The 25,835-nt window shown below is 44.5% G+C and overlaps 1 protein-coding gene across 9 annotated transcripts in view; it reads right to left on the reverse strand.

Annotated features, from left to right (window-relative positions):
* The window catches only part of PLEKHA7 (pleckstrin homology domain containing A7), a 224,331-nt gene that overhangs the window by 132,948 nt on the left and 65,548 nt on the right, over positions 1-25,835 (reverse strand). The window contains exon 1 of one of the 9 annotated variants that reach the window (XM_058688373.1): positions 11,602-11,710. The exons of the other annotated variants lie outside the window; for them this stretch is intronic. Coding sequence (XP_058544356.1) covers positions 11,602-11,684 — 83 coding nt within the window. The 5' untranslated portion in view covers positions 11,685-11,710. Of the gene's footprint in view, positions 1-11,601; positions 11,711-25,835 lie in introns of those variants that run through there. 9 annotated transcript variants of the gene reach the window in all.

The raw sequence follows: 25,835 nt of genomic DNA on the forward strand, positions 1-25,835 counted from the left end.
AAGGCATCTCGTCTTAAAGAGTGTAGACCTTCCGAGGAAGTAAAACTAGAAGCATGAAGCAGCTCATGTTAAGGCAGGATCTCCTGGTGTTACCTACAGGGGAGGGCAAGGAGCTGGAGGAGGTCAGACAGCCGGGGCCCGGCCCCAGGGGCGCTTTGGGCTCCGGGCTCCCGGCTCCAGCCTCCTCTGGGCTTCCAGCCATGCTCAGATACCCCCACAGGTGCTGCAGGACTCAATTCCCAGTCTGTTTCCTATATGATTCGGTCCACCCTGCTGGCCTATTGCCAGCCAGCTCTAAAATGTCTAAGCGAGGGACACAAGGGGCCTCTTAGTGCCTGCAAAGTTGCAGCTATATTCATTTCCCTTCCAAATTAACATCCTCCTGCCCCATAATAAAGCTGTCAGCTCCCAACAAAGGGTGCTGGCTAAGAAAGGTGGCCAAGGCTATTTAGGCAGAGGGCACAGCAGCTACTTGATGCCAAGGGTGGGAAGCCCAGAGTAAGACCCTAGCCCTCCACACTGACAGCCAGCTTTCCTATCACCAGAATACACTCGAATGCCCCTCTCTGCCTGGCAGTCTTTCTTCACTGCACATTTACCACTAGGCCAATGCACTTGGGACCGAAACATAATTAATCCCTGCTCTAGCCACATTTCATTTTTTTTTTCCCAGAGAATGAATCTGATAGACCCGCAGTGTCAATAAGGGAGCACCACTCTGAATGCTAATTGCCCCCACAGGTTCTACAGAGGGCACGGGAGAGGCCTGGAGGCTGGCCTTCACAGCATGGGCACTCTCAGGTTTGGAAACCCTACCTGGCGTTATCATCAGCAACTCGATGCAGGGACCGCCCTCCCAGTCGAGACAGCAGTAGCCAGAGACCCTCAAGTTTCCTCCAGGGTAACATAAGGCTGGTGGCCAAAGCCGTGATGATCAGGCAGCAGGGGCGGGGGGGGGGGGGGGGCAGAGAGTGAGCTGCCTGCAGACTGCACAGTTCCGCTCTGCTCCACTACACTGAGGGGAACCAGCAGAGGGTGAGGATTTAAAACGCAGCAGTTGAGATTTAGGTTAGATTCACAGATGAACTTCCTGACAGAGAGGGAAGCGCTGGAAAGACTGACCCATTACTTAAATTTCACTGGGGAGCCACAAGAGGCTGATTGTACTGTCTGCCAGGAAGCAAGTGAGCTGTGTGAAGAGGGAGCCTTCTGTGCACAGTGATCAGAAGCAGGGACCTCGCTGGAGTGACCCACAGCCCTCTAACATGCCATCACTTTTCTGCTTTTTAGTGTAAGATAAATAGAACAGTCTGATAATCCCCACAAATATGCAATTTTAAATGTACTTATTACTTGATCTAGGAATTCCAGTTCCAGGAATCTAAGAAAATAGTTAAAATCCTTAGTCAAATATTTTTGTGTATTTTAGGGGAAATACGTATTTACGTATTTTAGTGGACACAACCTAAATGCCCAACTACTGAATGGAGAATTAAGTAAATTATGGCACATGTACTCTACAGACTATTATCTAGCAAAAAATGTTTTTAAGGGATAGGTAATAATCTGGGAAACACACATGACATGATATAATGTGAAGGGAATAAAGCATACTAAATTGCATATTTTAGAAAAACAGTGTATGGGCACTTTGAAAAAGAATGGAGGGAAATACACCAAAATGTTAGCAGTAATCATCTCTGAGTGTGGAAGTAAAAGTTTTTAATTTCCTCTATTGGTATTCTCCAGATATTATAAAATTAGCACATTACCTTAATAATCAGAAACCGTAGGCATTAAAAAAGAAAAGAAAACTGTTCTCTGACATACCTCAGCGCCATAAATCTACTTCATCTACGTGGACATTATTCCCAGAAAGCAAAACGGTGACACTCAATCTTGTACTTGGCAAGACAAACACATTCTCGCTTCCAAAATGGCTCAGCATCCCCACTGCAGCCACCTGAAAACCACTTGTCACCATTTCCCACTGGGAAGTATGGGGGGGTCTTCCCTCTCAAAGATTCATGGGGCTCTCATTCTGAGGCCAGACCCTCCCTTCACATCCAATTACAACACACCTAAGTGAGTCTGAAAGGCAAGGGAGAAAGGTGGAATCCTGCAAAGAACAGGGATTTACTGGATTAACCCTGAGAAGTCTTGAACTGCCAGATTTAGAGATGGCCGCTATTTACTCAACGTCCACTATACGCCAGGAACTGGACAGGATGCCTTCACATACTTTGCCAAGTAGGAATCATTAGCCCTGTTTTATACAAGAGACTGAGGCTCCAGAACTTCCATTAACTTGCCTCAAATCACATAGACAGTAAGTGGCAGGGCTGGGACTAAATGCTGCTCACCCAACTCCAAGTCAAGAAAGGTTTCTTTCCTAATCACTTCTAACATCAGCATCTGTGCAGGGAACAAGATGCAAAACACACTTCTTCCTTGCAGACTTACACCCCCACCCTTGGTAGCTGAGACAGGTCACTCACGGCTACTTGGCCACTTTCTGTTCCTACCACTACCTATGGATGCAAACACTCTAGCCCCATGTGGACACTTAAAAAAAAATTTTTTTTTAATGTTTATTTCTTCTTGACAGAGAGAGAGACAGAGAGACAGAGAGACAGCATGAGTGGGAGAGGGGCAGAGAAAGAGGGAGACACAGAATCTGCAACAGGCTCCAGGCTCTGAGCTGTCAGCACAGAGCCCGATGCGGGGCTCAAACTCACGGACAGTGAGATCGTGACCTGAGCCGAAGTCGGACGCTCAACTGACTAAGCCACCCAGGCGCCCCCCATGTGGACATTTTAATGACCTACTGTGGCCAAATGACCCTTCAGAATGACCCAGCACTGCAAGATGAGGCTCACTAACAAGGCCTTCTCTAGGGGTGTCTGAAACTCTGATGAGAATATTTATGAATATTCCTGTATTCATAAAGGAGAATCTCCCTTATGCTCAAAACATCTCTGAAGAAGTCAGGCTCTTGTCCCCTTTTGCAGATGGGAAAATTGAGGTTGGAAAGCAGGCTGACCTGTTCTAAGTCTAATACGCGGCAGAGCTAACACTAGAACTCAGGTTGTCTGATTTCTGGCCCAGTGATCTTTCTACCACAGAGGAGAATACGAAGAACTTGGGCTCTGAAGCCTGAAGGCCCAGATTCAAATCTCCACACTGCTACCTACAAACTGTGTGACCTTGGGCCCATTACTTAAAACCTAAGTCTCATTTTGCTCCATTGCAACATAAAGAAAATAACAGTCCCTACTTAGCACAGTTGTTATGAGGATTAAATGGGATAATACATGTAAAAGAACTAGCAGGTAGATGTTCACATAATCCTGAAGGCATAGCACTAACACTCTTCCATCTTATCTCCCTAATATGCAAGGTCCAAAAGGCTTTGTCTGAAAACAGGGTCATGAGGGCCCACACCAACTTAGATGCAACCGGCTTTCGGCTTTGCAAGGCCTGGCCAGTAGCTTGCACCTAGCTTTCTGATGTCTTACTGAGATGATGCTGAACACGCTTTTCTCTCCCCATAAGGCCTCTGTCCCACTTCAGGCCCTAATTCCAACCCTCCTTCAGTGGCACCTCTGATCAGCCCATCCAGGAGGTCTTCCCTTATCTGCCCAGACTGGTTTAGGTCCTATAGATTCCTGGACTTACAGCCCTACCAGATGCTCACCACTATTATCCACATTGGCTGTGTACTTGCCTGTCTCCCCCACTACAATGAAGGCAGGGACTGCGGCTATATTCGCTGTTCAATCTTCAGCACCTATCTGTATTGGTTTCCTATTGCAACTGTAATGAATTACCACAAATTAATGGCTTAAAACAACACAAATGTATGGTCTCACAGTTCTGGAGGTCAGAAGTCCAAAATCAGTCTCACCGGGCTAAAGTCAAAGTCGATCAGGAGAGCTGCACTCCTCCTCCATGGGAGAATCCATTCCTCACCTTTTGCAGTTCCCAGAGGCCACCCACATCCCTCAGCTCATGGCCCTGCATCACTCCAACCTGTTACCTTCATCATGTTTCCTTCTTTCATTCGGACCCTCTTGTAAGAACCCTTCTGATTACATTGGGTCCATCTAGATAAAACAGAAGAATCTCTCATTACAGGATCCTTCACTTAATTATACCTATAAAGTCCCTTTTACCATTTAAGGTAACATATTCCCAGGTTCTGGGGATTAGAACATGGACATCTTTGGGAGTGGGGAGAGGAATCACTCGGCCTACCCCACTATCACAGCATCTAGGACACAGCAAATGGGCAGTGACTGCCTGCCTCATGCAAGAGGCTATGCTCCATCTGGTCCTAAACCACTGAGAAGTGGAATCTTCTCGGCTGGTTTGGGAAAGTCCCAAAGCCTGACACGTCCCCTCCGTTCTAGTCAAAATCTCTGAAAAGGGCCCTCTCTCCATAACCTGCAACTCCAGATTTCTTCAGCTAACTTGGAAGTAGCCCACACTTACATCTCCATACCTCCACTCTAGGTAAAAATCTACTAGCTAATTCTCTGAACCCTGAAAGTATGGATGAATCAGTCTCAAAAAGCATCTGGCAATTGCCCTTTGCGTAGACTGACAGGCACAGTCGATGGCTTCCCAGAGCTCACAATCCACATGGCATCATCACAATGTGAACAGAAGCCAAAAGGCAGCAAGATAAGGGTTCTATCACTTACCAGCATGAGTCAGATTCGATAAATATCACATATTATAAATACAGCACATTCTTTGAAATTCTATCAAAATCAGGCTTTAAATTAGCAGGTTACAGTAGCAACCTAGCAACCCAAACACATGTATTTCCACATGAGCCTGGTACCTAAACAAAATGATGTTAGGATCCCTGAGAAGAGGAGCAGGCTGGGTCGAGGGTTCACCACTTTACAGAATATGACAGGCGGCTAGGATTTGGCGATGGAAGGAACCCAAGCTGAGATCTGAATCCTTTCTCTCCAATCTATCCTGTGTTACCCTGGGCTTATTAGTCAGCCTCTCTGAGCTCTCTCAATATACACAACAACTGAGACCACCAATACTGACCCACAGGTAAAATGCTTAGCAGGTAGTATATTTTCACTAGCAGATGACCTCCTTTTTCCTGCCCCTGAAATAATAAAGCTGGCAGGGCAAGTAACTCCTCTAGGAAAATACAAATTGGTGTATATGCACGGTTATCCACACAATGCCCACCTCTGTGATTTCTGCCCTGCCCAACCTGTATCTCCACTTTTTTCTTTAAATGGACTACATAGACAACAATAGCTGTCAAATAATGATTTTGATTTTGTAACTATATTTCTCTTCGAATACACATGAAAAATTATACACTCATGTACAAAGCTATTAAAATTAAAAACATTCACCCCTGTATTATCTCATACACATTCACACTTTGGGAAACTCTGGTGAAAAAACATGGCTTAACTAAATTGTGTGCGCCCAGGTAATTTCCCTTCTCTGAGACTCAGTTTCTCCCAAATAAGAAAATAAAGAGAATGGTCTAGACCACCTTTCCATTTCCTTCTAGTTCCAAGATTCTGAGATTTATTATCAAGTGGTCTGAATAAGCAAAAGAATCTGGGCAGGGAATTTTTTTTAAAGGTAATGAATACCATGGAATATAATTAGAATCATCCGTCTTAAAATCAGAGAGAAGAAAAGGATGAAAGAGAATGACAAAGGGCTGTACGCCTCTGACTTTGTGCTTCTCCTTAATGGAACTTCTTACATCAGATCTTCATGAGAGGGCACTTGGTGTTGTAATCTCAGCTTGGGTGGTTGTTAGTTTTATCACCTTAGGCAAGTCATTTAACCTTGCAGTTTCTACAGTTGTAAAATGGGTAAAGTGGGTAATACCTCCTCCCTGAGGCTGTTTGGGGATTGTGAGTAACGTGTCTGGGTACTGGGAACATAGCTGGAGAATATCACCACTTGCTGTCGCCACCAGGCCCGGACTAACTGACTGAGGGCACATGGGCCTCTCCACTTCATTATATACTCTCTGAAGGCAGGAATACCTTGTTCATCTTTTTCTCCCCCACAGTGCCTAGCAGTGTTGTATACAAAAGGAAAGAACTCGACTTGAATATGTAGGGAATCAACTCTTACAGAAAGAGCTCCTGCTCCAAGACAGGAAACTGAATATTCCCAGAGATGTACAGATGACAAGCAAATCTTCCCTGACAAAAACAAATGTTCCCTCTTCCTAAAAAAAAATAATAAAAATAAAAATAAAAAGTTGAGAAAGCCACTGAAATGTAAACAATGCTGTCTTCAGTCCTTGGGTCATGATTCCCTGCCCCCTTCAATCTTCCTTTGTAATATTCTAAATATTCCAAAATGTATGCATACTAGTAAAAAGCTTATTACAAGGATAAATGAGGTTGTTAGCCTCGGGGTCAGAGAGTCAGAGACATGAGGTCCAGTATCTGCCCTTACAAATCTGGCTACCTGACCTCAGGCAAGTCACTCCACTTTCCAGTAAAATGACAGTAACAATACCCACTCTGACAGCATGACCAGGCTGTTGTGGGAGCCAGGACACTCAGGTCCATGCCACAAAAAACACTACCTCCGCTAATGAGAGCTCTAGAATCTCCTGAGCATGCCTGGAATGCCACCAGTTGCTTTTTACTTTTCATTCCTAACCAGACCTTTATTCCTTTATTTGTGTCATACCCTCATAAATGTTATCCTCGTCATAAAAAGAGAGAATAACCCAGAAAGCGACAGCCTCTTTCTTATCCTATAAATGTGCTACAAAAGTAATGAGGATGAATTCGAAGCTGTGATCATAACTCTGTTAATGAGTACCACCCATGTTGGAAACACCACCAGCTGTGAGCCCTTATTTTCACAGCCCTTGTTTCTTTCTTCCTTTCTCTTTTTCTGAACACATATAAAACTTCAAACTTGAGTGCTCACTAGCAGATACAGTTTGGAGCAGCAGGTAGGAGGTAAAACAGCTAACTAGAACCATCAGAAAGAAGGATGAGATGTTGAAAACTTGCAGTCTAATGGTTGGCTCTAAACCAAACATTTCTCTTGCCTAAAGTCAAATGAAACTAGCAACCCCTTTCCTTCTTTCTCCACAAACATTTGGTTTGTTTATATGAATTACACTCCAGTCATAAGGAGATTAAACTGACCCTTAGCATCTAAGTGTTGCCCAGCATTGAGGTAAGCTAATGTACAATCTCCTTAATATACCTCGTATTACCACACCTAATATCAACTCTGATCCACCAGCAATCTCATTCTTAAAAGGGACCATTAGGTGAATGAGCACAAGAGGGTTATAGTCCCACACAAATGACACTTAAAAGTCATTTTAAGCCAAGAAGATGATGTGTCTATGAGCCCCACAGAGCTTATGGATGGAGAGCAAAGAGGACAAGAGAGGGACACCAAAAAACCAAACTGACCAATAAGGACCTCTTTTACTCATTTTAGAAACATATTGAGAATTAGCCTAGGAAGTTAGAATAGGTCAGTGGAAAAAAGGTAGTGTGCAAACATTTGCAAAAACTTTGGTTTATTCCTGCTGTGGGAGACAGGTCTTCAGATGCATGATTTCCAGAGGGGGTTGGTTAGCCAATAATTACAATTCCTAACAGCTCAACTTCATCAACTTCCTAATCAATAATTAACTGCATCATATATTGTTGTGAAAATTAAATGAGATAACACATGAAAGCACTTAGAAGAGTGTCTGGTACACAGTAAGTTATCAATTCTTTGCATACCACATCACAGTTTTGCATACATGATCCCATTGGGTCATAAGAACTGTGTGAGGCAGGTTTTACTATTCTCATGGGACACTAGCTCAAAGAGATAAGAGGACTTGTCTAGAGTGACACAGCTTAAAAGTGCCAGGTATCTGGTTGCTCTTTGGACTAACATTCCATAATCATGGCTGGCCCAGAGATGGCTGCATTAGCAAGAGTCTCAGCATGCCACCTTTCTAGTTCAACTGTATCTGTAGTCAGGGATTCACGGGTCTCCATGGCCTCTTTGAATGATCTGAGGCTGGAAAACAGGTTTGATGTGAAGGCCAGGGCACGTCTCACTTCTGACCCTAGGAGCCCGGGTGTGGCTTCTGGGGTCAGGAAAAAAAAAAAAAAAAAAAAAGGCATTTTTGACATTCCCATTTTCTTTTTTTTTTTTTTTCAACGTTTTTTATTTATTTTTGGGACAGAGAGAGACAGAGCATGAACGGGGGAGGGGCAGAGAGAGAGGGAGACACAGAATCGGAAACAGGCTCCAGGCTCTGAGCCATCAGCCCAGAGCCTGACGCGGGGCTCGAACTCACGGACCGCGAGATCGTGACCTGGCTGAAGTCGGACGCTTAACCGACTGCGCCACCCAGGCGCCCCGACATTCCCATTTTCTACATAATACTCTCTCAGCTGCTGCTCCAAGGATCCTTCAGTTACCTTTAATTAATAAAAAAATAATAATAGCTACCAATTAACAAGCACTGTATTAAATCCTTTACAAACATCTCATAATCCTCACAATTATCCTTGGGGGGCAGAGGGTATTGAAGAGAGGTATCCTTATCCCTCTTTAGCAAGCAAGGAAATCAAACACCACCTGCCTCAATTAACCCTTGCTCCTGGATACCCCCAGAGCACAGGCCTGGAATACTGGCCTCTTTTCTCTTCAGAGACAGTATAAAACCTAGGGAGGAATTTTGTACTTTTGCAAACCAAGACTGCAAAGGCTACCAGGGTCTTCATTCTGTTTTTCCTCTTGATAATATCCGACTCAGAACAAATCTTCAGGACACCTCTCTCTTAGCCTGGGTACTTTCTCCCTGCTGTCCAGCCAAGGAAAAAGCTCCCTGCTATAGCTGGGGCTGAGGAACAGTCACAGCCACCATCAGCTCCAATGCCTCTTTTAAGAGGGAAGGGAGAAGACAAGCCCAGGAGCTGGTATACATAAACAAAATGGCTCTTTTTCCAGGTTGGAGGGGCAGTCAGGCCCCAGGACAGAGAGAGGCCTTAGCTACTGATGAACTCACCACAACCTGCTGTGTCCAGCACAGACATTAGGAACAGGACATATAGGGGACTCTCCAAACCAACCCTGCTCAATCCTCTGAAACTACAACCCGCGAGGATTCTGGCTCCTGCCTACTAACCCCACAATCCCACAGCCTTTCTGATAACTGCTTCACTTTCCCCCACAACCCCTTGATCTCCCATTTACCTCACAGTGCCCCAGGGACCGTATTACCCACCCACTCTTTACGGTATCACCTTGAGTAGCTTCCCCAGGCAGTGGCCAGGCCATTATCAATGAATATTCAGCCATGACCAGCAGGCTGCAAGGGAAGCAGACATTAGATGGCATCCATGGGCAGACTTCCCATGATAGAAAAAACTTGCTCCTTATCAGGGCCATCTCCAAACCCTCAACTTGCAGAGTGCCAGCAAATCAGCAGCAGATCAGGGCACTGCTGGAGAAGGTGGCACTCGAAAAGCACGTATATTGGGGGAAGGGTGCCACTGAGTATGTAGGCTGGTGGAAGGACAGGTGGCACGGACTCCCCAGTGACCCAGGTAGCAGGGTCAGCGGCCTCTCTGAAAGGCTGGAATGAGATGGGGACTATGTGTCCCTGGGCAGCCATCAGAACAGTCCCACCCTGGAGACCAGAGACAGGGGCAAGGTGAATCCAGCAAGCCAAGTCACCAATGTAGGGGACAGAAAATTGAGGGGAGAGATATGGGGTACTGCAGCAGCCTGTCTCAGACCATGCACACCATGTCTCACACCATGCACAGCCCACAACCAGAGCTAGAATCTCCCTCCCTGCACTGCATACCCCCAATAAACCCACCGCCCTTTAGACACTTTCCACTCTCCTAGGGCGATCCCCCTCCCCACACCTAGTCCCCAGAAAGCCTAGCCCTTCTTGTACTCCTAGGAGTGTCAACTTCCAAGATATGCTCATCTTCTAGTCACCCTAACTCAACCCTTCAGTTTACAAGGCTGAGTACTCTATCCTCAGCTGACAAGAAAAACAGTTTCTCAGGTCTCTAAAGCACAATGCTGCCTGTAAGACTGAGTTTGGCAACTCTCCACAGGCCCCAACTGGGGCAAAAACCTCCTCAGGCCTGCCTCCAATTGGCCCCCTCCAACACACCTCTCCCAGAGCCAAGCCCCATCCACAGCCCTTGATTTAAACCTGGGTTCTTCCATTCCCGCTCTATAGGGGCACACCTGATATGCCCAGCACACATAGAGCACACTTTGTGAGACTACCAGCTTTAGAATCCACCTTTCCCCAGCCAAGGGGGAGGGAAACTGAAACCATCGAGGGAAGAGCCGCACTCTGCCCTCAGCTCTTCTCCACCTTGACCTCCTCCTTCCAGTAGGCACTGAGGGCACTGGGATAGACAGGCCAGATAACGACCTGGCAAACCCTTTTGCCTTGGCCAACAGTCTACAGATTGTTGAAACAGACACAGAGGCACTTGTTGAACAGGTGCAGAATTCTCAGGTACTGGGGCTGTGGTAGGGCAGCCCTTTCCAGAAAACTTCAGATGGTCAGCGGAAGACCCAGGTCTCACACACCTGGCCTGGAAGCTTCATCAGGAAGCTGCCCTGGGACAAGGGTGGGAGTGTGTTTGCTTTCAGAAAGCAGAGGAAAGGTACAGGCTGGTTCAAAAGTAGATAAAAACCCAGAGTTGGTCCCTCTCTGCCCTCCCAGGGGGTGGCGGGGGTGGGGGGTGATGGTGCTGTCCCACAGACAGGGAAAGGGGATCCCTTCTGCAGAGTGCCAGTCACTAGGGGAACACCAGCATCCTTCTCAGGAAACTGGCTGCAATACCTTGGGTTTAAACCTTGAGTGCCAATGCCAAAAAAGGGAAAGAAAAACCTGCAACCCACCAATCTCATCTCCAGATTCCCTCTCTCCAGCTAGGCACATTAATAATTAACTTGCCTACCCGGGAGCCCGCCCGTGTTGCCATAAAAGATGAGTAATGGCACCGGAGCCCCGGCCCCATGCCCGCAAGCTTCTGGGCTCAGGGCTGGGACGGACGCCTGTAACAAAGCCTCCGCATTCCTCCGGGAAGGTGTGTCTGAAACCAGACCTGTCAAACGACAAGAAGCTGCCCCCTTACCTCCCCCTTAGCTGGCTCCCATCAGGAAGGGGGTGGGGGACAGATAAGGGGAGAAGAGATAGCCTCTGCCCAGTCTCTCCCCCCCCCACCCCCACCGATCAGTGCCCCCAACCACCGCCGATTTCGGGAAGCAGAGCTGTCTGCTGAGAGCTAATCCTGTTACCATGAACGCAGGCTGTACTTGGAGACCCAATTCTCAAAACAACAAGGCTGCTCCCTCGGCGCCCTTCCCGATGAGTAACCCCTAGCCCGGCGCCCGCCCCACGAATTCCCTCGCTGAAACTCCCGCGGCGAGCTGCGGCTCCCACGCGGATGGCCAGCGGGGGACGAACCCGCTCCCGTCACGCCAGCGCCCAGCCACAAAAAGCAACCCCCGATGCAGCCCCTGCTGCCTGCCGGCCCGCAGCCCCCCGAAAGTTACAGCGCGAGGACACACCTGCAGGCCCCCCGCGGCGGTCCCCGCCAGCCCCCCAGGGCGGCGGGGCATGCGTCCCCGGCCGGGCAGCGCCGCGGCTCCATGCGCCCGCTCCTTGAGCCCAGGCCGGCCACCGGTCAGCAGCGCTGGGCGGCGGAGCGCGCTGTGGCCTCAGCGCGCCCGCGGCGCATCGCGCGCCCTCCTCGTCCTCGCCTGGGCCTTCCCTAAGAGCCCACACCCACTTGACATCAGCGCGGATCAAAGCACGTGGCGCAGCGCCAGACGGCGGACCCCGGCGGTCCAGAGAGCGCCCGGAGTGCCGCCGCGCCGCCAGGACGGCGCGTCCGAGCGCGGCACATTCCTCTCCTTGCAGAGGATGCAGCAAGCTGGAGTGGTAAGGAGACGGAGGAGGGGGAGGGAAACCGGCAGAGGGGGCAGGACCTGCCGCCTAACAGCGGCGCTGCACTGGCGCCCAGCCAGCCACAAGCAGACCTTACAGCAGTTGCTGCAAGTGCCCATCTACTGTGAAGACCAGGCTGCAGGTGACCCGGGTTGCTGTTTTCTCCCCGCCAAAGAGAGCCCTGACCTTGAATTCTCTTCCCCAGAATGAATCGAGGAGGATCCTCTCCAACCACCACTACTAAATTGCTGGGGCTGATCCTGACAAGCCAGGAAAGAATGCTTGGTTGGATTAGGTTGCTGACCCCATCACTCAGGAGGCTTCCATGGGGCACCCAGCAAAGCAGATCATACCCTCTGGCTTGTCTCTATACTAGCAGCCTAAAAAGGAGTCTCCTTTCTCGCCTCTCTCAACGCCCTTGGCAATGAGGGACAGCTCTCCTGATTCTGCAGGCAATAGGAAACAGCACCGCCCAGCAGCCACACACACTTCCAATTCACTCATTAACATCCATCCAAATAGTCAAACATTCAAGCATTTATTAATGCTTAGGCCAAGAGCAACAGAAGATAAACAACATTCCTACTCTCATAGAACATATAGTCTAGTCCGGGAGAGAGATGTTAAATACAGTGCAAAGTACTTATAATTGTGACAAGGTGTTAAATGTAAGAGGTGCTATAAGAATGCACATAGGGACCCTAAACTATCTTGGCAGTCAGGAAAGACTTCCCTGAGGAAGTGACATTCAAGATGCTGAGGCAGGAAGAGAAGTTAGAAGTTATCCAAGGGGAAGGAAAGTTCAGGCAAAAGCCCTGGTTATTAAAGTGCAAGCTCCCTCCGGAAATGTTCAAGCAGAAGTGAACTGCCATGCCAGAGACACCTGGGTCTTTGTCCAGGAGGGGTATGGGGCAGCTCACAGGCTCTGGAAGAAAGCCTGGCCCTCTATCCAAAGGGGACCTTATGTCTGCTTTTCATCTCCTCCTGAACCATGATGTCCCAACTCAACAGAAGAGCTATGAACAGGCAGTCGACAACCTTTACTTCTGGCTTCAACTCTATCATCAATTTGCTGTGTAGCTCTACAGAAATCCCTCTACTCTCTGGTTTCAGTTTCTCTAAGATGAGTGTTGGATTAGGACAGTGTTTTTCCATTTATTTTTTTTAAACCATACTCCATTTTAGATATACAAATGTCATTCCTGTCCTGTAGTGTCTATAATGAGACATCAAATCATTTTCAAAATCTAAAATTATAATATGAAATATGCTTTTAAAACTACACATGCCCTTTAAATATTAATATTCTATCTTTAGATACCTGCTGAAGACCTGGAGGCAGGAGTAAAGAAATGGTCTCTAAGCTTACCCCTTTCCTGTTATCTGTCCCTGTCCCTCCCACATAGACCTGGCCACCAGCACTTTTCATCTCTAGCCTCATTTTGTTCATTCCTTCCAGGATAAATTGACCATACAATGAAGAGAAGCCCTAGGTCATCCAAAAAAGAAGGCATATTGTGAAAGACTCTTGAATGTTAATTTCCAGTGATGCTGGGAAATAGACACTTTGATAGAAGCATACAATGTTCCTGGGGACAATTTAGCAATATGAATTAAAAGACTTAAAAATGTTCATATCCTTTGAACCATCAATTCCACAGCTAAGAATTTATCCTCAAGACATAATTATGGATGAACACAAAGATTTATCCACAAGGATGTTCACTTCGCCATTTTTAGAACAGCAAATAATTGGAAATAAACTAAATGTACAAGAGACTGCTTAATAAACATCTTTACCACTAAATATACATATGCAACTTTATTTTTTTTTACTTTTAGTGGTTTTTTTTTTAATATGAAATTTATTGTCAAATTGGTTTCCATACAACACCCATTGCTCATCCCAACAGGTGCCCTCCTCAATACCCATCACCCACCCACCCCTCCCTCCCCCCCCACCGTCAACCCTCAGTTTGTTCTCAGTTTTTAAGAGTCTCTTATGGTTTGGCTCCCTCCCTCTCTAACTTTTTTTTTTTTCATCCCTTCCCCCATGGTCCTCTGTTAAGTTTCTCAGGATCCACATAAGAGTGAAAGCATATGGTATCTGTCTTTCTCTGTATGACTTATTTCACTTAGCATAATACTCTCCAGTTCCATCCACGTTGCTACAAAACGCCGTATTTCACTCCTTCTCATTTACATATGCAACTTTAAAAATGATACACACAGGGACACCTGGGTGGCTTAGTTGGTTAAGCATCCAACTCTTGATTTTGGCTCAGATCGTGATCCCAGTTTGTGAGATGGAGCTGTGTTGGACTCTGCACTGAGTATGGAGCCTGCTTAGGAGTCTCTCTCTTCCTCTCTCTTTCTGCCCCTCCCCCATACATGTGCACACACTCACTCTCTCAAAATAAACTTAAATAAAAGTGATACATAGAATATTTACTGAATTAAACAAAACAAAGGTTACAAAACAAATGATCCAATTGTATGTACACATGCAAGTGCATTTTGGGGCAGCGATGGAGGGAGCAGGAATCTACGGTGGAGTTGCACTGTGTTCATTTTTCCTACTTGTTGACTCAGAACCTACCCCCTGGAGCTAAATGTGATGCTACTATGGCATGTTATCCTCACAGGTAAATCTATGAACCCACAACTCACAAAAGCTTAATATTACAAAAGCTTAATATTAAACAGAATGAAATGAGGCAGGCAGGAACGCAGTTCAGTTCTCCACCACCATCCACTCATCATCAGGGATTTGATAGTAATATTAAAGCCAGACTGATTTTTTTCCCCCAGACTTCTAATTTCATATAGATTTTTTAGTTGTCCTTTCCTTGAGTCTAGTGAGGTGGTTTCCAAACTTTAGAGTGCATAAAAAGTGCTGTCCATGGTGGTTTAGAGTAATTTTGATTTTATGAGATTTTTTTTCCCTTACACTCTGAGTTTAGAACCTAATCATGGTATGAAAGAAAGAAGATGACCAGAAGGATATCTACCAAAATATTAACAATATTGGAATTTCTGTTGGTTTTTATTTCCTTCCTTGGGATTTTCTGTTTTCCAAGTTATCTGACAAGAAACATATTTTTAATCAGAAAATAAAATGTTTCTTAAAAATAAGTGGGTTAAAAGCGCTCCAAAACATAAAAAGAAACTATGCCTGGACGTTAAGAGGGGTGCCTCTGACTATGCCCTTCATATCCCTCCCCTCTGCAAGCTCCGATACTGCCCCAGTTGGTGCCCCAACACTCAAGGACAGACAGTACATCGTCGCTAGGATACCATGCAGGAAAACCTGGCAAGAAGATTATTTTTACATTTACCTCCTAGGCTGTTCTTATAATGATGCTTAGAAGCTTAGACTAAAGGGTCCAAAATGAAGCAGCCATGACCATCCACTAATGGAGCTGTCCCCTATTCCTGAAACTCTCTACCAAATAAATCATCAGAGAACATGTACAGCACATACCTTTCGTCTTTAGGACTAAAAGCTGTTTAGTCTGCTTTTCACAGACCTGGTGACGCCACCAAGCACACTGGTAAGGACCAGAAGAAAAACAAGCCATAATACAGACTGGGTTCAGCCAGTAACTAGTTGGGTGATCTGTGCCTCAGATTCTCTTCTGTTAAATAGCCTAATAAAAGCTCTTTTCTTTTAAGGGGGTGGGTATAAAAGCATTAGGACAAAGTGAACAGGAGGGCCTCAATGTAGGATGTTATTATTTAATGAAAGTATATGCTGGGACTTTTTTGGGGAGAAGGGAACTGGCTAGCTCTGGGTCCTTTGACACAAGGCTGGTAAAGTTCAACTAGTCTCACCATTCAAGCTTTCCAAGAAGCTGGGTGCACACACACTAGATGTGGGAGTGGAGGTGGATAAGACAACGGTGCTGACTTCTCCTAGGGCACAACTCGGGAACTCTGAAGTCAAGGGCAGAAGGTAGGTGGTACCCCAGGTTCCTCAAAAACACAATGGGCAAAAACCACCAGGGCAGGATCTAAAGATGAGGGATGCTTGTGTTATTTGGTCACTTAAATTCAATAATCATTTAATCCCTTACCAGGCATTGTAACTACCCTCCGTCTTTGCTCAAAATAAAACATGACTTCCAAGCCAGAGACAGCTGCCATTAGGTTACATTTTAAATCCACCTAGAGTCTAATAAAGCTAATTTTACTGTTATGGTATCTATTAAACATGGGGCCTTTGTTTAGAGAGTGAACAGAGGGGAGGAAACATAGACATCAAGGGCTAGGAATTTTGATCATTCCAGAATTGTTTCTGAGAAGAAATAAGAATAAACCCTATTTTTACAAATAACTCTAGGGTACCATCAGATTGTTCTCTAATCTTAAGAGTCTGTTTCTGGGCCTGAGGGGCCAACATGGCGAAAAGTAGGGGGATCCGAACTTCCTGCGTCTTTCAAACAAAGAAGGGTTGAAGCCAAAGGACTTTGAACCCCAAGAATATGGGAGGAAAAGAGACTGAGTCACTACCAGGTATAAAAATAACTCTAACAGGGACAAATGTTTCAGAAGGTCCACTATTGTACAACTATCCAGCCCCCTTGAGAACAGACCAGCCCCCCACAGTCAGGCAACAGCTTAGGGACAGAAACAAGGCACTCTACTTCACCTAAGTGGGAATTGAACAAACTGACCAAGGAAGCTAACTTGGACCTGGGACTTGGAGCCTAAGGATCATTAAGACGGGGTTGGGGGGGGGGGGGGGGGGGAGCCTATTTGCTCCATGATCAGAGACCAAAGCCACCCAAATAAGTTTTGATAGAATGAATGACCAAACATATAACTTTATAGATTTTTTTTAATAGAGAAAGCCAAATCATGAAATAGCTAATTAGCTAGAACACATGTCTATGACCAGTGATCTTCATACATCCATTTTAATCAGTAAAACCTCCAAGTGATTGTTTTAAAAAAACCAGATTCCTGGGGTGCCTGGGTGGCTCAGTCAGTTAACTGTCCAACTTTAGCTCAGGTCATGATCTCACAGTTCATGGGTTCGAGCCCCACATGAGGCTCTGTGCTGACAGTTCAGAGCCTGGAGCCTGTTTCAGATTCTGTCTCTGTCTCCCTCGCTCATGCTCGCTCACTCACTCTCTCTCTCTCTCTCTCTCAAAAACAAACGTTATGGGAATGCAAGCTGGTGCAGCCACTCTGGAAAACAGTATGGAGGTTCCTCAAAAACTCAAAATACTAAAAAAACTCAAAATAACTAAAAACTAAAAATAGAACTCAAAAAACTAAAAATAGAACTACCTACGAGCCAGCAATTGCACTACTAGGCATTTATCCATGGGATACAGGTGTGCTGTGTTGAAGGGACACATGCATCCCCATGTTTATAGCAGCACTATCAACAATAGCCAAAGTATGGAAACAGCCCAAATGTCCATTGATGGATGAATGAATAAAGAAGATGTGGTGTGTATATATATATATATATATATATATATATATATATATACACACACACACACACACACACACACACACACAATGGAGTATTACTCGGCAATCAAAAAGAATGAAATCTTGCCATTTGCAACTACGTGGATGGAACTGGAGGGTATTATGCTAAGTGAAATTAGTCAGAGAAAGACAAAAATCATATGACTTCACTCATATGAGGACTTTAAGAGACGAAACGGATGAGCATAAGGGAAGGGAAACAAAAATAATATAAAAACAGGGAGGGGGACAAAACAGAAGGGACTCATAAATATGGAGAACTAAGGGTTACTGAAGGGGTTGTGGGAGGGGGGATGGGCTAAATGGGTAAAGGGCACTAAGGAATCTACTCCTGAAATCATTGTTGCACTATATGCTAACTAATTTGGATGTAAATTTTAAAACATAAAAAATAAATGTAAAAATAAATAAATAAATAACATTTAAAAAAATTGAAAAAAATAGATTTCAGGTGTCAACCCCTAGAGAATCTCATGAAAAAAGTTTAGGGTGAGCCCAGGAATTTGCATTTAGCAAGCACCCAGGTGATCTGGCTGTGTGTAGTCTGGAGCTCACACTTGGAGATATTTGATGCTAAAGGGCCAGGAGGGCCTAACACACCTGTCTCCCCTTGACTTCTAGTAGGCATCACCCAAGTAAGCTTGAATCAATTCAAAACAGAATCTGAATGAATCCAATTAATACCTCTTGTCAAACCTCAACAAAATTACAACAAAACTAGGGCATGATAAAGAATGCCAGTACAGGGATAATACACGGAAGCATTTAGCAATAGGAAATGCTCTAAAACTGTTATCTTTTATTTTATGCATTTTAGAAAGAGAGAGAATGCAAGTAGGGAAAAGAGGCAGAGGGAAAGAGAGAATTCTAAGCAGGCTCCACACTCAGCACAGAGCCCAAGGCAGGGCTCCATCCTATGACTCTGGGATCATGACCTGATCGAGTTCCACATTGGGCTCTGCACTGAAAGCATAGAGCCTGCTTGGGATTTTCTCTCTCCCTCTCTCTCTGCCCCTCCCCTGCTTGTGCTCTCTCTCTCTCTCAAAATAAATAAACTTTTAGAAAATAAATAAAGGATGAGGATAGTATACTTTTGATACCTGTCTCATCTCACCTTCTACTCATAAGCCAGGTAAGAGCTCTCTGAATTCACTAGTGTTATCACCTAAAAACTCCACAGACTCAGCCAGACCTCAGTTAAAATCTGGGCTCACCCCACATGCCAGCTAGGTGGCCGTGGATACACTTTGTCTTCCCTAAGCCACTATTTCTTCAGCCCTAAAATGGGATTTAAAATTCCCACCCCACAGTATTGTTATGAGGATGAAAAAACAGAATTGTGTAAGTGGGACATAGTAGGTACTAAATAAATAGTGGCTATCAATCATTCAATGGCTAAACCTTTATTAGGGCCTTTTACAAGTCAGGCCAGTAGTAAGTGATAAGAGAGACAGAGAGACAAATATATAGATAGTAAATAAAAAGCTTCAGAGATTGACGTGTGCTATGAAGAAAATGAAACTGTAATATGATGGCGTGAAATGGGGGCTCAAGATGTGTCACTTAAACTAAGATCTAGGGGAAAAGTATTCCAGGCACAAGAGCAGGTGGGAACAAACCAATGTACCCAGGTGGGTACATTCCTGGGATGGAGGAAGGGCAGTGAGGCTAGAAGTCAGTGACCAGTGGGGAGGACAGTAACAGGGAAGCTGAAGAGTGAGATACAGGAGTTATGGAGGGCCATATCATACCTGGCAGGAATTTGGATTCTCTTCCAGATGCAATAGGAAGCCACGGGACGGGTTATAAGAAAAGACCGTGCCATGGAAGAGGCATGATCTAATTTTCTTTCTAAAAAGACTTCTGTAGGGGTGCCTGGGTGGCTCAGTCAGTTAAGTGTCTGACTCTTGATCTCAGCTGAGGCCTTGATCTCAGGGTGGTAAGTTCAAGCCCTGCAATGGGCTCCATGCTCAGCTTTAAAAAAATTTTTTTTAATTAAAAAAAAAAAAAAAGACTTCTGTAACATTTATATGGAGAATGGTCTGGGGATTGGAACAATAAATAAAAACCTAATATTTCCTTAGTGTTTAAACTATGTGCTCTGAACTGTCCAAAGAACTTTATATGTATGATATTTAATCCTCATGAAAACTTGCAATATGAGTACAATTATTATCCCAATTTTACAGATGACAAAATAGTCATAGATTAGGTAGACTTGCCCATCCCAGTGAGTAGAGGATCCAATATACAAACCCAGATGGTCTGATTGCAATGCCACTCCAAAGCCTTGAAAAGAAATGGGGGAAACCAGGGAGACTAGGTAAAAACACCACTGCAGGAGTACAGGCAAGAGAGGGAGATGGCTGGCAAGATGACTACATCGTCAATGCTGAGGGAGATTCAGCTGTACAAAATGGCTCAGTGGCAGTAGCCAATTCCACTACTGACAGGACTTACGACGGGGGGAAGGAAAGAGACAAGCAAGGTAGACTCCTAAGTTTTTGGTTTGAGCAACAGAGTGGATACCAGTGCCAATTTCCTGAGATGATTAAGCCTGTAAGAAGAACAAATCCAAAGGGAGGGGAGGCATTAAAATGAATCAAGAACTCTGGTTTGGATACATGAGATCTAAGTAGTCTATTAGGTATCCAAGTGGAGAAGTCCATACGGCAGTAAGTTGTGGTCATCTCCACTTGGGAATCTCATCATCACATGACTCCTTAGGGTCTGTGTGTTGGTGAAGATGGGGGAAGAGGACTCTCCCAGTTACAGACCTTTCTGGTTGGTTGTAACAAGCAAGGGCAGAGCCTTATGTCAACTTGCTCTGAGGCTGAAAGCACCCTACGCAGCCCACCCTCTGTGGTCCAGTGAAGTCTGCATCCCAGCTCCATTCTCTGAGCCAGCTTCCTGGGTACCAGATCTCTGAGAAGCAACGCAGAGCCTGGAGGTTCAGAAGAAGAGGCTGGAAATAGGAACCGTGGAAGGAAGATTATTGGGCATCCTGCTGGCTTGTGAGAAGGGAACTTCTGAATCCCTCCCTTCTGCTTCAACACTTTTTTTTCAGTCCTCCTATCATTGAAGCCCATCCGGGTGTGAGTCCCTGGAACTGCTCACAAGGGCCTGAGTGTGATGATAATGAAAGGGTTTCCAAAATAAGCTTCCCACATTCAGGCTTCCCAAATTCCTGGCTGGCATCCAGGCTATAGCATTCCCAGAAAAACAGCAACCTCGCTTGATAAAATACCTTCAGTACTGACACCTCTGTGGCTCAGAGGAAATGGGTGTATGCTAGAGGTCAGGTAGAGGTTGGAAGAAAGAAAAAATGGCAGTTTTTAAAGTTCAGCTGAAATGTCAGGAACACGACGCAGCCCATGTTTACACAGAGCTTTCCAAAACTGAGACCAGCTTCCAAGAGCTTTTAAAAAATGGCTACATCAACTTGTCCAATGAAATGGCTTTTTAGTTTAACAGAAATAGACCTGGGCTGTTCTCATTCTCCTTGTATCCTTAGGCTTAATCTCCTAACATAATTTATACTCAACTCTGGTTGGTCCTTGTTTTATTTTTTATTCACATTTTATCCCTTTCTCATAAGCTGCCTCGAATCCACTGTGGAATAGGAAAAAGCAGTAGATGAATAGACAAATAATGCACAGTCTTGACCATCCTGGATGTTAAACTTACAGAACCACATCATCAATAAAGGCTGTTTATCGTGAATATTAATTGGAGGTTAGGGGGAGAAAACACCCAAATTAATATGTAAAACACTTTAATGTTTTGATCTCCTTATGTTAAAAAAAAAAAAGAGTCTGGTAATAATTAACACGTGTATTTTTCATATTCTTCTGTTCCTAATTGTCTAAACAATAATTTATGGGGCAAAAGGAGTAAAATCTTATGTCCTACATAGGTACCATTGATTTTGTGGCTCTTACCATTCAAACTGGGAACAGGATGCCAGGTCAATAACCGAGGTGCTTCATCTTCCACATAAGAAACTGTCAAAGCCACTGAAGGAGATCGGAATCAGACTCAACCTAAATCTATCCACAAACAAAGCTGGAATGTCAGTCCTTTCTTGGCATGGGGAGGTAAACACACGACAATGCCTACTGCTATTCTCTGGTGTTCTCCTAAATGCAGAAACAAGCTCAAGAATATGAAATAGCCAGCAGCCTGGGAACACAACTTTGGAGACATAAAAATTATTAGGTTTTCTAAATCACTGACATGAGCCAAAATCCTTACTGAGACTAGTGGGCCAAAGATAGAACCAAAAGCCTCATCACATTTACAAACATCCCCTTAAGTGCCTTCTTCTTGAACACTCTCTCTAACATAAACCTGAATGTAGCAATTATTCAGATCCCCATGTGCAAGCAGCAAATGTTTTTGAATGTCATTCTCAAGGGAGCAAAGGAAAAATGGTATTTTTGACTAACATTTTTTTATCATCAGAAGTTGCTGGAACCAGTGTCTTGGCACTCCAGAGCACACAGTGATGACAGATGCTTACAGTGTTCACCCTGAGGACTTGCAACCTTGTAGAAGAACAGACAGATCAAATTATGCCTTGTTGTAGTTTGAAATGTGCTTTATTGCCTTCTAGGTTTTTGGAGATTGACACTCCAAGCAGAACACGGTAGGTGGCAACACTGAGCCATGAGAATATTCCATTTGCCAACCTTGCTGAATAGAGAAAGTTTAATGTAATAATGAACACCACTCTAAAAATTAGGTCTCTATTAAAATAATGACAACAGGCACAAAGTCATTAAAAACACATGCCTGACAAATGTGTTATCAAAAGCACCATAAAATGTACTTTCCTGGCATGCTGTCATTTCCCACCTGCACTCTACCAATCATTGGGCAAATCCAATTATTCCTGGAGACAACCGAACTAGGCATCTCCTCTCCTCTTCTCCCTAGTGACTTTTATGAAAATAATATTCAACTTTAATGCTCCTGCACTTCAGGAGACTATGTGACAAGTGCAATAAACATATTCTCTGTGTGCAAAAATCAGGGAAAATGAGATCTGAGACTGCCTTTGCCAACCCCAGGTGTAGGCCTTCCTTCCCCAAACTCAAGAGAGACTGGAATGTAACAGCTGTCAGAAAGCAGCAATGGGCTGTGCCAGAAATACTCTGGCTGTGCAGCTCTAATTGCCAAGAGATAAGAACCCATAACTCACACAGACACTTGTGGCTTAGGCTCAGACACAGCAGACAGAAAGGAAAGAGCATGCGCTCTGGAGTCAGATAGATCAACATTCTGACTTTTACCCACTCTGTGACCTTGGACTAGCTGTTTCCTTCCCCAAACCTCAGTTGCCCTCTTTTGATAGGACTGGCAGCAAGATGTACCAGGTGGCTACTACAGGACTGGACTTATAGCAAGAGTGCAATACACTGGAGCTATTGTTATTAAAAATCCCTGAAGGGCACAGTGGAGTAAAATGAACTTGGGGATGTGCTGGGTACCATGGTGGTCAAGCTCTCTGCACAAAAGATAGATTGCAACCTTGAAAGGGCCGCAGTTTTCTGTGAGACCTACAAGGATCAGTCACATAAAATCCCTGGCTGCTTTTGCCTTCTTCACTTGGTCAAACAAGCATTTACTGAGACCTTACAGTGTGCCAGGATTATGCCAAGTACTGAGGACAATATGGCCCTGACCTCTTGAGGCTTATTGTCTAATAAGACAACTAGCTTTCAAAATAAACACATGAATAGATGTAAATGTACATCTGTGATGAGTACACAAAGGAGAGGTAACATGGCCACCTAAAATGAGGAAATTGGCCCAGTCTGAGGAGATGTAGGATGACAAGGGCTTGGCAAAGACAAAGAAGAAAGCTGAAGAGGGTCTCATTCTTCACACTCTCAGTGGGCTCTACGTAAAATATTTAACTTAAAGGAATAAGCTAGGAAACTCTTGGCTTCCTCTTAATGACTAGGATGCTTTTCCTTTCTAACAGTAAAATCCAGAAAACCCACTGTCCCCTTTTTGTTTTGGCTGCCAGGAAACTCTAAGTCAAATGTGAAGCTCAACAATAATACAAACCCTTAACGCACGAGTATTCATATTCTCCCTACCCTCCTTGGTCTGTCGTCTTCCACTTCCTTATATTTTCCCTGATCCTGATTTCAAATTCCTATTTGCACTTTATCATCATATCTAGTGTTCATGGATTTTAGATGGAAGGAAGCAGGATACAGAGACTTACTAACACTCTTTCTAAAGCTAAGGGGCTGAGATGGAAAGAATTAACAGAGTGCCCTTTGTGTCTCTGCCTGGCGTGTTACCCCAGAGGCAGAGAAAGACATGTGGCTTGGTCCACTTTTATACAAGCAGTGTGTTCCTTGTGATTGTGTGATCTAGCACAATGGTGCTTTTTCCCAGAGCCACTTTATCATGTTATATTTTTGCCCTAACAAGCAGCTTTCTTTTAGCTCATTTTTTCCTGAAACATTCACTGACCTATATTTATAGTGTACCTATATTCTGGATATTCCAGGATAGGAGTTCCCTTCTCCCCTCCTCCCCACTGTTTTTGTTTTTGTTTTTTACAATTTTCTGTTTAATAAAGGAAGCTCATTAAATATATAACTGGAGTATTCCCTTTATACCTCTGAAAGGCATGATATACACAAACAAATCCCTCAACAGACCATTCCTCACGATTTTTAAATAAAAAAAAAAAACAGTCATGGTCCTCTTGTGATAAATTAATGTTCATGTTGAAGGTTGAAAACAGAATAGAGATGAGGAGAAGGGAGACAGGCGGTTACTGATTTTCAGTGTGCCACTGATCTGCACCATTAAAAAAATAGAATGTTTTATGAGTAAAAGATCCATTTTTTGTAGAAAACTCCATTCTTCTCCCTGGGAAAAGAAAATCTTTGTAAATGATAATTAGACATAATCCAAGAACTGCAAATTGAGAGTCTGTTTTTTTTTGGTCCTGCTCCCCTTTGTATGATAAAAACTCTGAACTATTTTACTCAGAAAAAAAACAACAACACAATTTTGGACTGTTTGAGGGGATTCAAGGACTTCCTGAAAGTCCACTCATTAACTTATTGAGTACTCTCCTTGAGAATGGAACAAATACTACAGATGCTTCAGAAGGCATGTGGCAAGAATGCTTGAAAACAATATATAAATACTACAAATAATAGTTACATGCAATGTCGATAAGAGCTATGAAGGTTAATAAAAAATGAATATGAAATTATGTCTTTAAATTCACTTCAGGGGTGCCTGGGTGGCTCAGTTGACTGAGCATCTGACTCTTGATTTCAGCTCAGGTCATGATCTCATGGTTCAGGAGATTGAACCCTGCACTGGGCTCTATGCTGACAGTGCAAAGTCTGCTTGAGATTCATTCATTCTCTCTCTCTCTCTCTCTCTCTCTCTCTCTCATTCTCTCTCTCTCCTTCTCCCTCTCTGCCCCTCCCCCACTTGCACTGTCTCTCAAAATAAATACATTAATTAAAATAAATAAATTTACGAGGCGCCTGGATGGCTCAGCCAGTTAAGCATCCAACTCTTGGTTTCAGCTCACGGCATGATCTCATGGTTAGTGAGTTCGAGCCCCACATGGGGCTCTATGCTGGTGGCATGGAACTTGCTTGAGATTCTCTTGCTCTCCTCCTCTCTGTGCCCCTTTCCCACTTGTTTCTCTCTCTCTCTCTCTCTCTCTCTCTCTCTCTCTCTCTCAAAACAAATAAACTTGGGAGCCTGGGTGGTTCAGTTGGTTGGGTGTCCAACTTCAGCTCAGGTCATGATCTCGCAGTTCATGAGTTCAAGCCCCGCATCTGGCTCTGTGCTGACAGCTCAGAGCCTGGAGACTGCTTCAGATTCTGTGTCTCCCTCTCTCTGCCCCTCCCTCATTCATGTTCCATCTGTCTGTCTGTCTCTCTCTCTCTCTCAAAAATAAACACTAAAAAATCTTTTTTAATTAAAAAATAAACTTAAAAAATAAATAAAAAATAAATTCACCTTAGTGGTCTTAAGTGTGTCAATTTAAAGAAAAATAGTACACGGCTGTTGCAAAAATGCACAAGAGGAACAAGAATGCACAAAGCTGGCGATGCCCAAAGTTTAGGGAGCACTGCACAGGGGATATATCTAGGGGATGTAGGTTTTAAACACTACAGATACAGTCTAAAAGTCATTATACACATATCCAACCCATAGAATGTACACCAAGAGTGATCCCTAATGTAAATTACGGACCCGGGACCATAATGGCATGTTGGCTATAGCTTCATCAATTGTAACAAACGCTCCACTCTGGTGGGGATGTTGATAAGGAGGGAGGCTGTGGATA

This window comes from Neofelis nebulosa, chromosome 10, assembly GCF_028018385.1.
Source record: "Neofelis nebulosa isolate mNeoNeb1 chromosome 10, mNeoNeb1.pri, whole genome shotgun sequence".
In the NCBI taxonomy this organism is placed as follows: Eukaryota; Metazoa; Chordata; class Mammalia; order Carnivora; family Felidae; genus Neofelis; species Neofelis nebulosa.